The sequence below is a fragment of the Tupaia chinensis genome, unplaced genomic scaffold (assembly GCF_000334495.1).
Source record: "Tupaia chinensis unplaced genomic scaffold, TupChi_1.0 Scaffold000054_1, whole genome shotgun sequence".
Lineage (NCBI taxonomy): Eukaryota > Metazoa > Chordata > Mammalia > Scandentia > Tupaiidae > Tupaia > Tupaia belangeri.
Genome location: NW_006159512.1, coordinates 3,259,800 through 3,274,044, shown reverse-complemented (window position 1 = coordinate 3,274,044; position 14,245 = coordinate 3,259,800). Strand labels below are relative to the sequence as shown.

Genomic DNA, 14,245 nt, shown 5'->3' with positions numbered 1-14,245 from the left:
GGGAGAAAGCACACCCCAGTAGGGTGTGGTCATACTGCAATCTCTTCTCTGTTTCTTTCTTTCTTTTTTTTTTAGACGTTTTTGCTATAGGACGTGTGCGCTCGCCAGACAGACAGAGACAGAGAGACAGAAAGCGAGAAATCACCCCCCAGGGGGGCTGGCCATGCCGCAATCACTTCTCCTCCATACTCCTCTTGGGATCTTGGACACGCACGCACATGCGCCCGGCGTGAGTTTTAAGCCACCGGGTCTGGGACGCGAACCGCGGTCAACTACGTGGGAGTTCAGCGACATAGCCATTACGCAAACTGCTGGTCCCATCTGTTTCTTAATCCCGTCAGAATTTTAGACATATACCTCTCCCACTTCCTTGGCCTCGCCTGGACTTGAACCACAGTTAGCCATAGGAGATCCAGTTTCCTTAATCAGTAGGCTACATGGCCAGCCCAAGCAATCCTCCCTTTGAATAACTGAATTTGGGGCCAGCAGATAGCATAGGGGTTATGTTGCTGGATTCCCACATGGCTGATCGCAGTTCAAGTCCTGGACCTAGTGGCTTAGAAATCACACCAGGCATATGTGCATGCATGCCCAAGATTACAGGAGGAGAATGGAGAAGAAGGGATTACAGCGTGGCCTCCCCTTGGGGGATGATTTCTTATTTTCCTTTTCACTGCCTATGTCCATCTCTTTCTCCAGCGAGCACATGCACTCTAAGGTAAAATCCTCTAAAACACAAAAATGAGAAAGAAAATTTGAATTTATTTATAATGATAATAAAAGAAGAGATTTGTTCTTTGAGTTAACTGTATTTCCAGAAGGTATTTCGATTAAGTTATATGATCTGTTGAAGATAGATCTTTTGATTTCAGTGTTGTTGATAAGTTTCATCTTGTTTCAAACTTCCTATTCTTTAAGATAATAGATCTAAGAAAACCGAGCTCTTTTCTGTATGTAAAGAGTGACAAAATAATGCTAGAAGGTCAAATTCAGTTCCATGCTAGAATAAATGTCAACTTTCATATTCAGTTATCTTACTTACACGTGAGTATTTTCTGACTTTGACTGAGTATTTGGTATTTGGAATAAACATACAGCCCTTCATTCACGATCAACACATTTGCTTGGACATAGAGAGATACAAGAAAGAGAACATGCAGTGGGTGAGGAGGAAACTTTGTACAAACTCATGGTTTTCATGTCTTTTTCAGTCTTATGGAGAAAGTTTTTAGAATAGTAGTATTAAGAGTTTTAAATGACGGTGCTCATTTTTTAAATCTCTTAAAATGTTGATGAGCTACCATAGTTTTCTTTGCTATAGGAATGATCTTCAAAATATTCATGGAAAAACAACAGTTAGCTCAAACATTTCAAACAGCAGTAAGCCATACTGACAAAGATAGTGTGTGAAGTATAGTATGCGGGATTTTTTTTTTTTTTTTTTTTTTTTGTAGAGGTTTCTACTTTAGGCTGTATGCACTCGCCAGAGAGACAGAAACAGAGACAGTGAGAGGGAAGTGAGAAATCACCCACCTCCCCAGCAGGGGGCATGGCCACACCACAATCCCTTCTTTTCCTGTGATCTTGGGCACACAGGCACATGCGCCTGGTGTGATTTTGAAGCCACCATGTCTGGGACTTGAACCATCATCGGCCGTGTGAGAGTTCAGTGAGGTAACCACTACACCATCTGCTGACCTAAATCTTGGATTTCTTTAATAGGAAGACATGGCATAACAATTCTGTGGCATAAGGATTAGTAGGGGGGAATGGTTTCAACTAATAATATTTTATTTTGTTTTATCTCTGCTCCAAAAAACTCTTTTTATCATGAATTTAATTAGGAGGTTTTAAGAGGACCGATGGGATAAATAACTTTCATATCTTTTTTTTTTTTTGGAGAGGTTTTCACTATAGGGCGTGTGCACTCGCCAGACAGACAGAGAGAGACATAGAGACAGAAAGTGAGAAATCACCCCCTAGAAGGGATGGTCACGCTGCAATCCCTCTCCTTCATTCTCCTCTCGGGATCTTGGGCACGCACGCACATGCGCCCGGCATGAGTTTTTTTTTTTTTTGGAGAGATTTTCACTGTAGGGCGCGTGCGCTCGCCAGACAGACAGAGAGAGACATAGAGACAGAAAGCGAGAAATCACCCCCCAGGGGGGATGGTCACGCCGCAATCCCTTCTCCTCCATTCTCCTCTCGGGATCTTGGGCACGCACGCACACGCGCCCGGCGTGAGTTTTAAGCCACCGGGTCCGGGACACGAACCGCGGTCGACTACGTGGGAGTCCAGCGACATAGCCATTACGCTAACTGCTGGTTCCCCGCCCAGCATGAGTTTTAAGCCACCGGGTCTGGGACATGAACTGCGGTCGACTACGTGGGAGTTCAACGACATAGCCATTACGCTAACTGCTGGTTCCGATAGCTTTCATATCTTAAGAACAGAAATGGTTTTGCTTTTCCCGAAAAGCTAGTTTGTTTTCACCTCATGGGTTCTATGAATTGTGAAGCTGATCATATTTTTCCCTGTTGCTAACAAGCTCGTTTTATTTTGTTTGTTTACTTAATGCACCCATGCACATGTGTGAGAGAGGAAACCCCTCCTTCCCTGCTCCCTTTCCCATCCCCTCATCCCCCCCCACAGGACCTGGTCACTCTGCAGTCCATTCCTTCCAACTCTCCATCCCATCAAGATTCTAGCATGTGTACAGCCACATGTTTTTTCAAACCTGAGGCAGAACTCAAGCCCAGGTCAGCTGTGTGGTAGCTGGCTTTCTCTGAGAAGTTATTTAACTGCTGTGTTATGGGGAAGGCTCTGTTTAATTTTTGAAGACAGAATCTCCCTGTGTCATGATGCTCTGCCTCAGCTTCCTGAGTAGCCTGGACGGCAGTCACGTGGCACTGTACCTGGCTCTTTTTTAGATGAGGCCTCACTGTGTTGCCCAGACTAGGCTCAACGCTCCTTATCTTCTTGCTGAATTCAGCCTTCTGAGTCACTGGGATTACAGGGACACACCACCTCTTCCAGACTTTAGGTTGTACTGGGAATTGAACTTGACCCTCCCATGTCCCAGCTTGTGGAACAAAGCATCTAACACTCTCTACCACCACAGCTGTTTCTGTCGCTCTCTGGTGAGCACATATGCCCACTGGCAAAAATTAAAAATGAAACAAAAACTTTAAATTTCAAAAAGTTCCTGAAGGGGAACAGCAGTTAGCGTAATGGCTATGTTGCGGAACTCCCACGTAGTCGACCGCTGTTCGAGTCCTGGACCCGGTGGCTTAAACTCACGCCGGGCGCGTGTGCGTGCGTGCCCAAGATCCCAAGAGGGGATCCTACAGCTGGGACAAACAAGCTCATTGTTGGTCCACATTTAACATAGCAATTTAAAGTATTTTATTAGTCCTTCCCCCATGTTTACCTTTCCTCTTCTGTCTTGCCTTTCCCTCACTATTCAATTTTTAAATCAGATTATACCATGTGCATATTGCCTCTTCATTCATTTTGTAGTTAGTAGCATAAATAAGCAAAATAGTTACCATGAGTGCCAGTTCACAAGTAATTTACTTGAATGGTTCTAATAGACACTTAAAAATTAGATATACTTCAGGAGCTTTTTTTTTTTTGGAGAGGTTTTTGCTATAGGGCGCGTGTGCTCACCAGGCAGTCAGAGACAGAGAGACAGAAAGTGAGAAATCACCCCCAAGGGGGGATGGCCACGCTGCAATCCCTTTTCCTCCATTCTCCTCTTGGGATCTTGGGCACGCACGCACATGCGCCCGGCGTGAGTTTAAGCCACCGGGTCCAGGACTCGAACAGCGGTCGACTACATGGGAGTTCCACGACATAGCCATTACGCTAACTGCTGTTCCCCTTCAGGAACTTTTTGAAATTTAAAATTTTTGTTTCATTTTTAATTTTTGCCAGTGGGCATATGTGCTCACCAGAGAGCGACAGAAACAGAGATAGAGAAAAGGAGATGGAAAGAGAAAGGATTCCCCCATGGGTAATGGTCATGCCACACCCCTTCTCCTCCATTTTCCCCTTCTTTCAGGATTTTTGGGTATGTATGCACATGTATTATGCATGTTCCTCAAGCATCCAGATCTAGGACTTCAACCACATGGTCAGCCACATGGATCTAGCTGCCTTTACCACCATGCCACCAGCTGGCCCTAAAATTTAATATGTTTTAATTATTTTTATGTTTTTGGTGTGTGTGTGTGTGTGTGTGTGTGTGTGTGTGTATTTAAGGTTTTTGCCAAAGGGTGCTTGCACTCCCCAGAGAGGTTAGAGAGAGAGAGAGAGATCAACCCCTGGGGGGAGTGGCCACACTGCAATTCATTTTCCTCCATTCTCCTTTTGGGATCTTAGGCACATATACACATGTGCCTGGCATGGTATTCAAGCTGTCAGTTTGGGACTTGCACTGTGGTTGGCCATGTGGGAATCCAGTCCCTTAACCACCATGCCACCTGCTGGTCCCTCTAAAATTTGTTTATAAACTTGAGTATTTATATCTTTATCCTATAAGCCATCCTTTTTTTTGGGAATAGATCAAGAAATAGATTCAGTTTTAGATTTGGAATACATTCAGCTTTAGGGTTTTTTTTGGAGAGGTTTTCACTATAGGGCGCGTGCGCTACCAGACAGACAGAGAAAGACATAGAGACTGAAAGCAAGAAATCACATCCTGAGGGGATGGTCACGCCGCAGTCCCTTCTCCTTCATTCTCCTCTCAGGATCTTGGGCATGCACGCACACGCGCCCAGTGTGAGTTTTAAGTCACCGGGTCCTGGCCGCGATATAGCCATTACACTAACTGCTGGTTCCCTAGATTTTTTTTCTAATAGAAATATCTTGATGAGATCTTCTCTATTTACTTTTGCATTGTTTAAGGGCCAAATTTAATGAGGAAGGTATAAAATCTCAGGGTTTTGTTGCTTCTGAATAATGGCTTAAAAAAATCTTTAAGTGCCATGACTGTTTCTTTATCACAGCAGTCCATTGTGTTACAGATATCTAGATAGGTATACAAGCACACTCTGCTAATAAGAGGTGTCTGTCTTATTAGAGTGATAGAATGGCATGGCATGTTTTTTCCTGTTACCAAAATAGAAAATATAGAAAAGTCAGTATTACTGTAGTTGAGGCCAGTGGGTGGCACAGAGTTTAGGGAGGCTGGATTCCACATGGCCAACTGAACAATCTGAGTCCTGTACTCAAGCAGCTTGAAAATCATGCTGGGCATGTGTGCATGCATGCCCAAAATCCACAGAAGAAAATGGAAGAAAGGGAACTGCAACATGGCCATTTCCCCGGGGGATGATTTCTCACTTTCCCTCCTTCCCTATCATTCTCTCTCTCTCTCTAGTGAGTGCACATGTGCTATAGACAACTACAGAGAAAAAAAGAGAAAGAAGTCAGTATTATAATTGAAAGTTGGGCAGATATGGCATAGTATATATGTTCTGTAGAATATTGTTTAAATTAGATATAAATATTAAACCTATTTTACCTATTACTGTTTTAATGTATAAAGTGACAATATCTTCTTAATTACAAATATTATTATTTATAAGTAGCACTACGAAGTTATGACTTCTTATGTTCATTTTCTTTAGGTTCAGATCTGAAGGCTGTAACTCATTCCAAAGCCTCTCCTGAGATTTCTCTGAGATTTGAAAGTGGGCCTGGTGCTGTAATACACTCTTTGCTTGCTGAAAAAAATGGATTTCTGCAATGCCATATAGAAAACTTTAGCACTGAGTTTCTTACATCTTCTCTAATGAATATTCAACATTTTTTGGAAGATGAAGCTGTTGCAACAGTAATGCCAATGAAGATACAAGTTTCTAACACAAAAATCAATTTAAAAGTATGCTAAATAAAATATATATGCTCATGTTATAAATGTTCACTTTTCCTGCCTGGACTTAGATTCATATCTAACAATGTACCTTCTCTATACTATATATATATTCTGTCGGCATTTTATTTAAATGAATCTTTTGGTCCTTTTGATGAATACAGGTATACTTCTTAGAAATTAGAAAATGTCAAAATAAAACAGGCAGTTTTCTCTTTATATCACCCATAGCATGTGAAGATACATTTCTAACTCATTAATAATGAGACTAGCTGAAATAATGTTATGGAAAATTATTTTATCATTTACTTAAATTATAACATACCAATATTATTTCTCTTTCTTGTAGGATGACAGTCCTCGAAGTAGTACAGTATCCGTTGAACCACCTCCTATAACTGTACATATAGATCATCTAATTATAGAGAGGAATGATGATGGCTCTTTTCATATCAAAGGTATATATGAAAAATAATTTAAATGAATACCTCAAAATTTGAAGTTTATTTATGTATTGCCTCTTTTCACTCACTGTTTATTTGTATGTACACATGCAGTAGTAGATGATTGCGTATACTTCTAGTTCATTATAATACAATGTCTGTATACACTTCCAGTTCGTTGTAATACAATGTTTGTATACTAACACAGACCCTGAAAATAACTCATTTATAGTTGGCTTAATACCTATTCTCCAAATATGTACTGAATGAATGAGAGAAGCTTTCAGGGCTTTACACGTCTCTTGACTGTCCTTGCGTTTCCTACTTAGTTCCTAGTGTTATTTCCCACTGTGGGATAACTGTGTACTACATCATCCTATGAAAGAGAGAACTGATGCTGAGGTAGAAACAGTCTGGGGAGTCTTCCACTCTGGAGTTTGAGACCAACTGAAAACAGACATACAAGTCAGGCCAACACAGGTCATTACTACTTCATTACATTACTATAACTTCATTACTGATAAAAGCTCAGGTGGAGAAGATAGCTTAGGTCTATGAGAAGTAGGCTTGCTGCATGACTCTCTCTTCTAAATGCTTCAGCTCCTAAAACCACAGATCTTCTTATAGAGAAAGCAGGACAGAAAGCTTCATTTTTGCAAGCAGGTCTTAGACCTGCGAGACCAAAGCGAAAACAGATTGTACCACACATACCTCGTTAGTCCCTTCCTTCCTCCCCTCCCCCCCCTCCTTTCTTCCTTCCTTTTTTTCTTTATTCCTTCCTTTTCTTTCGCTTTTTTCTTTCCTTTTATTGTACATCACTCCTTTATTATACTGATCTGGAAAAAAGATTTATTACAGTTAAATTCAAAGTGAGCACTGGGTCCATGAGACAGGACCACACAAATGGGACATGATTCAGAAATCAAACACAGTGAAAGACACGCTTGGATGTGATCAAAAGGCATTTTGTTGCTGCAAAACAAGGTTGGGGGAGGAGTCTAAAATACGGAGCAGAATCCATTCCTACCCCTCAGAAGTCAAAGAGCTTATCCTATGTCTGTGTGAGGAATAGCTTATCTTCTGATGACCTCATGTGTCAGTCATGACCAGGATCACCAAAAGGGCTTCTGTTTTGTATTATTTTTGTATTATCTATATATATGTATTTCTTTTCTTGTAAAAATCCAATACCTTAAATCAGGATTGGTCCAAGTCTTCTGGAGGCAGGGCCATGGAGGAAGTCATCATGTTTTTAAATCATCATGAAGGTTCTATCATCTTCCACTGGAATGACTGGAGTGCCTGATAGTGACCTGCCTACAGAAGAGCACAGGACTGGCTCCCAGGAACACAAACAGGCCCTCTTCTGCTCCTTGGTCTTGCCTTAATATGATTCCTCCCTAGTCCTACTCAAGTGGATCCTTAGTAAACAAAGCTCTAGAAAAAACTAGAGTGACTACTACTCACTCTCAAGTAGAAAATGAGTTCGCTTGGACTGAGAATCCATGCCTTAGAGATGCTGTTCTCCTAGATTGCATGAAGTGAATGAGTGCAGGAAACAAAATGGCCAAAATGAAAATAGGAGCCACTGGTCCAATCTGTAATCTCAACTTCAAATGCCTTCAGATGTGATCAGTGTGACCTGTGCAGGGGAGCGTGCAGAGGGATGAGAGGGTGAAGAGGGGTGGGATGGGCAGAGAGAGAGAGAGCTCCTTGGGATGATTGTCTGCCTGCTTGCTTTCACTTTTTGACCTTGCCCCAGGCAGCCATGGCTTCCAGCTTTATGTACAGTCTCTTCATCCCTCAGGAACTGCATGGGCATGATGGGGTTCAAGTCTTTGTCCAGCTCATAGACATTGGGGATACCAGTCGGCAGGTTCAGGTTTGTAATAGCCTCTTCAGAGAAACCCTCCAGATGTGTGACAATGCCCCGCAGACTGTTGTTGTGAACTGCAGTCATTACTCGTTTCCCCTCCTCAATCTGGAGAACTATTTCCTCATTCCAGAAAGTCAAAGCTTTGGTGAATATGTCCTTCATACTATTACAGGAGGGCAGGTGGTCTTTGGTGAGGTCTATAGACCTGCGATCCTTACTGATGTTGCTATAGAAGGGGTGGTCAGGCTCCATCGGGGGAGGTGGGTCATCAAAGGAGCACCTCCAGATCTTCATTTGGGCCTCCCTGTGCCAGCAGCAGTTTCTGCTTTATTAAGGCCAGTGAGAACCGCCCTGTAGTACTGATTGTAGAGGCACGAAGTCCTCACCACTGGCAGCTGCATCTGGTCAATGGCATCCAGCACTACCCAGAGGGTCTGGATTGCCGTCTTCTGCACTGAGGTGAAGCAAATGTCAAATTCATAGCTGGCATCTCACCAATGCTGAAGTGGTTCTTCAGGTTCCAGATGCTCTCACCATGTAGGGTGAACACCAGCCTGTAGGCGGCCATGGCAGCAGGTTCAGGATGCTGTGCAGACTCCATTGTTCTTTTTTCTAAATTCATTTACCAAATAGGTCATACCTTCTTCCATGGAAAGGAGTGAGAAAGGGACCAAAAAAGTTAAGAACTCTACTAGGGATGTTCCTACTCAAAAATGAGAAATCGGAACCAGCAGATGACATAATGGTTATGTTTCTGGATTCTCACGTAGTTGACCACAGTTTAAGTTCAGAACCTGATGATTTTAAACTCAGGCCAGCTGCATTCGCCTATATGCCCAAGATCCCGAGAGGAGAATGGAGAAGGATTGTGGTATGGCCACCCCCCTCGGGGGGTGGTTTCTTGTTTTCTATCTCTCTGTCTCCAGCTAGTGCACACACCATATAGCAAAAATCTCTCTCTTAGAAACAAAAACAAACAAACAAACAAACAGGAGAAATCTCTCTAGCAAGGTGCTGAGGTTGGGATGGATTTCTGAGGCAATAGTGTGAATAATCTGAGATCTGCTTTTTAAAAATTATTTAATTTTATTTCCTCATACTATTTTTAATTTTATCAGAGAGAGAGAGAAAGAGAAATTGAGAAAGCAAGTTACTAGGACCAGGACTCAAACAGCAGTAGGCCATGTGGGAGTCCAACGCCTTCAACCACCGTGCTACCCTGTTTGCCCCAGGATCTGCTTTTTGAAATCCTTTTCTGTGTTCCTACCCAGAAATGGGTATCAGTAGAGGTTGTGTTTAGATTGAAATATTGTGTTAGATTCTGTAGCTGCAAAATCCCTGGAAGGGTATGATTCATACCCAGTTCACAAACTTGTATTTTTCATCTAGCAGCAGAGGTCCTCTTTCACAATCACTACAGATTGGGTACTGTCAAATAGAAACAACATCCATAGTCAAGAAAATGGGATAAACCTGCATCCCCAAATTCTCAGCCTTTGAAGAAAAGAGAACCAGTCAGCATTCATAATTGTAAGCACAAAGTATTCTCTAGCCGATTGAGTAGAAAAGGAGCTTGTTAAAAGATTATTAGAATGTAATAGAATTCAGAGTCCAGAAATAAATACGTTTATGGTTAGTTGATTTTTAAAAAAATATTTTGCCAGGGACCAGCAGTTAGCATAATAGCTATATCGCTGGACTCTCACATAGTCGACCGTGGTTCGAGTCCTGGACCCGGCGGCTTAAACTCACGCTGGGGGTGTGTGTGTGTGTGCCCAAGATCCCGCGAGGAGAATGGAGGAGAAGGGATTGCGGCGTGGCCATCCCCCCGGGGGGGTGATTTCTCGCTTTCTGTCTCTCTGTCTCTCTCTGTCTTTCTGGTGAACGCACGCCCCCTATAGCAAAAACCTCTCCAAGAAAAGAAAAAAAAATTGTGCCAGAAAGCTCATCCACTCACTGATGAGAGATGAGGAGAGAGGGGTAAAGTGAGAAAGCACCTTCCACAGGGAATAGTCATGTTACAGTCTTTTTCTTCTCCTTTAATTCTCCCTTTCAGGATTTTAGTCACACATGAAGACAACCCTGTGTGTCTCATAAAGTGCCAGGTCCAGGACTTGAGCTGCGAAGCTGACCATGTGAGATTCAGCTGGTCCAGTAGATTTTTTTTTTTTCAGGACATAATTAATTTTTTTTCTAGGTTATTTATCTCTTTAGACACCCCCAACAGGGTCTTCATGTCATGATTCATTTCCCACCAGGATTACAGACACACATATATCCATTTTATACAGGGAGACCTTGAAATGTGAACCTAAGACTTTCCCGTACAGCCTCACTTATGCAGTTTTGTATTACCGCTGCTCCACTCCACCACAGCTGGCCTTAGTTTCTTTTTAAGTTGATTTGTTTATGAGAGAGAGAGGGAAACAGATTGATTTTTGACAGGATCTTACCATATCTGGATTCTCCTGCTCCTGCCTCCCAGCTTGTTAGGTCTATAGGTACACATCGTCATCCTGGGACTCCAACGTGGCCTCATCTCAGTAGCAGTGCCGTAGCAGCCTGCCCCACTGTGACTAAGCTGGTTAATTGATCTTTGACATTGCTGCCAAGAAATATTTAATGGGAGAAAGAATGTCTTCTTTCACAGATCTTGCTGGAACTCCTAGGTATCCTTGTTAGTGGCTAAACCCTTTCTATCCATCACACACAGAACTTTTAAGTGGTTGAGAAATCTAAGTGTAAGAGCTAAAAATATAAAACCCTTAAAGAAAAACTTAGGCATAATTCTTATGACCTGAGGCTCTACCTTTCTTAGATACCATACCAAAAGCATAATGGTAAAAGAAAAAAATATATGAGACTTCATCAAACCTTTTTTTTTTTTTTATTATGTTTTATACAATACTGTCAAGAAGGTGAAAAGACAACCCACAGAGTGGGGGCAAATATTTGCAAATTATATATCTGATGTAAAGGTCTGATATCCACACTGTATAAAGAATTCCTATAATTCAATACTAAAAGTATAAATAACCCAATTTAAAAAGTGTTGACTATATATTTCTCCAAAAAAGATAAGTAGATTACCAATAAACACATGAACAGGTACTTGAAATCTTTAGACATTAGGGAAATGAGAATCAAAAACAGCAAACACCATCTCATCCTCTAGAATGACTATAATGAAAAAAGACAAATAATGACAAGTGTTGGCAAGAACGTGAAGAAATTTGAACCCTTACACATTGTTGGGGTTATAAAATGCTGTGACGCTTTAGAAATAGTTTGATGGTTCCTCAAAAAGTTACATTACCTATGAATCAGCAATTCCATTCCTAGGTATACATTGGGTCTTCAGAAAGTTCATAGAAAATGAGTATTACCATAAAACTATATATGGATTCCAAAATTTGTTGCAACAAAATAAAGTTGTACTTTAATTTCATTTTCCATGAAGCTTTTTTTTTTTTTTGGAGAGGTTTTTCGCTATAGGGCACGTGCGCTCGCCAGACAGACAGAGAGAGACATAGAGACAGAAAGCGAGAAATCACCCCCCAGAGGGGATGGTCACGCCGCAATCCCTTCTCCTCCATTCTCCTCTTGGGATCTTGGGCACGCACGCACACGCGCCCGGCGTGAGTTTTAAGCCACTGGGTCCGGGACGCGAACCGCAGTCGACTACGTGGGAGTCCAGCGACATAGCCATTACGCTAACTGCTGGTTCCCTTCCATGAAGCTTTTGAAGTACCCTCACATATCCAGGAGAAATGAAGATTTGTATCCACACAAAAAATGTGTACACAAATGTTTGATTCAAAAATACAATAGGCAAAAAATGGAAACAACCAAATGTTATTATGTGATGAATAGATAAACAAAATATGGTACAGCTGTATAATGGAATTATTACTCAGCAATGAAAATAATGTTTTATATATATTTCTCCTCTTGGGATCTTGGGCACACACGCACATGTGCCCGGCGTGAGTTTAAGCCACGGGGTCCAGGACTCGAACCATGGTTGACTACATGGGAGTTCAGCAACATAGCCATTACACTAATTGCTGTTTCCAAGAATGTTATATTAATAGTATACTGGTATATGGCTATAGCATGGTCACTTTGAGAACATTATACTAAATGAAGGAAGCCAGTCACAAAAGACTATATAGTCTATGATTTTTGTTTATGTGAAATGTCCAGAATAGGTAAGTTCATGGAGACAGAAAGTAAATTAGTAGTTGATTGGGTCAGAGAGTGCTGGAATTGAAAAGCAATGGGGAGCCGGCAGGTGGTGTGGTGGTGAAGGGCACTGCACTCCCCCACATTGTTGACCATGGTTCGAGTCCAGACCTGGCAGCTTGCTTTCTCATTTTCCTTCTTTCACTGTGTCCCTCTTTGGTCAAATTTAAATAAATAAATGAAGTTAAATAAAATAATTCTTTAAAAAAAATGGAATTGGTACGGGTGATTGGGGTCATTGTTGCACCATCTGTGAGTATAGTAAAAACCAGATTGTATACTTTAAATGTATACTTTAAAAAGTGTAGTTTTAGGGCCAGTTTAAAGGCAGTTTAATTTAAAGTGACTAGATCCCACCTGGCCATGGAGTTTAAGGCAACTGAATCTCTCATGTTTTAAATCTTCTCAGAACCATGGATGTGGAAGGCCAACTATATGCTGTTTTTCCCTTCCTCAAAGTCAATTTTATTTAGCAAGCATAAGCATTCAAAATAATACCATTAGTAGCTATTTCAAATATTAGTTGTGGGTGTTTGTTGGTGGTAATAAATGGCAGCTTACCTAATATTTCCCCTCACTCTTTTCCTGTTCTTTTAGTGTAGTCTAAGCTATAGTGAATGTTATTAAATAAAATGTAGTCTAAACTGCTCTGAATGTGATTAAATAAAGATCTCATTAAATAGGTGCTTTTATGCCTTTTTCGCTACTCATCACATCATAGTATTTCACACTTTTTGAGAAAGTCTTAAAAACAATTATCAGTGTTTCAATAAAGTTTTGTCAGCTTTTTTTTTAACTGAAGTAATAACTTTTTAGAAAATGACAATGGTACACCACAATTGTCTTGTTGCTCCAGTGAAATATGACTTAAAGTAAGTTAAAATAATTTGAGGAAAAAAGAAAATGTGTGTGTATGTATGTAGTGTATATACTATACCGTACAGAATATTGCTACTTTTAACAATAGTGTACTGGCTCCCAATGTTTTTCCTCCCAGAACTCCTAGGATCTGACATATTACTATCTGGAACAGTGGCCCATTATCCCATTGATTTTTTAAACAAAGGCATTTTAAGGGAGGGGACATTGTGTATTTATATTTAAATTATTCATATTTATTATGTATTAAAAAGTCTGTGATAAGCCTGTATCTTTTCCATATACACCCTTAGGTTTTTTTTTTTTTTTTTTAAGTTTCTTTTTTTTTCCCCCATAACGGAGAGAGAGAAACAGAGTCAGGTACTCACAAGTGTCTTCATGCCAGGATCTGCTCCTAATTTCATCCACTCTGGATCTTGAGCATTCACGCACAGTGCCTCACATGCTCAGGAAAGTCCCAGGATGCAAACGCAGGACCTTTCCCATGTGAGTCCAGTTGTACTACTGCTGCGCCACCATCCCACACTCGAGAATTACTGTCCCATTTAATTATTCTTCCTCCTCCTCCTTTAAATCTGCCAGAGAGCATGCATGCAGGAGACAGAAAGAGAGAGCGAAGAGAGAAAATGAGACAACACCCTCATGAAGGAGGGTCACACTGCAATTTCTCCTCCTCCTCCTCCTGTTTCCCCTCCTCCTCCTTCTCCTTCTTCTTCCTCTTCCTCTTTTTAAAGCTGCCAGAGAGCATGCATGCAGGAGACAGAAAGAGAGAGTGAGAGAAAGTGAGACAGCACCCCTCATGAAGGAGGATCTCACTACAGTTTCTTCCCCTCTACTCATTTCTTTTGGGATTTTGGCAAGCATGCACATGCTCCCAGCATGTTTTCTTTTTTTTTCTTTCTTTCTTTTTTTTTTTTTTTTTG

The 14,245-nt window shown here is 41.3% G+C and overlaps 1 protein-coding gene and 1 pseudogene across 3 annotated transcripts in view; one reads left to right on the top strand and one right to left on the bottom strand.

Annotated features, from left to right (window-relative positions):
- Positions 1-14,245, top strand: part of BLTP3B (bridge-like lipid transfer protein family member 3B) — a 110,125-nt gene that overhangs the window by 83,158 nt on the left and 12,722 nt on the right. For all 3 annotated transcript variants that reach the window (XM_006141376.3, XM_006141377.3, XM_014591725.2), the window contains 2 exons: positions 5,635-5,888; positions 6,229-6,337. In XM_006141376.3, the coding sequence (XP_006141438.1) occupies positions 5,635-5,888; positions 6,229-6,337 (363 nt within the window). The remainder of the gene's footprint in view (positions 1-5,634; positions 5,889-6,228; positions 6,338-14,245) is intronic.
- On the bottom strand, positions 8,003-8,936 carry LOC102479356 (phosphoglycerate mutase 1 pseudogene; annotated as a pseudogene).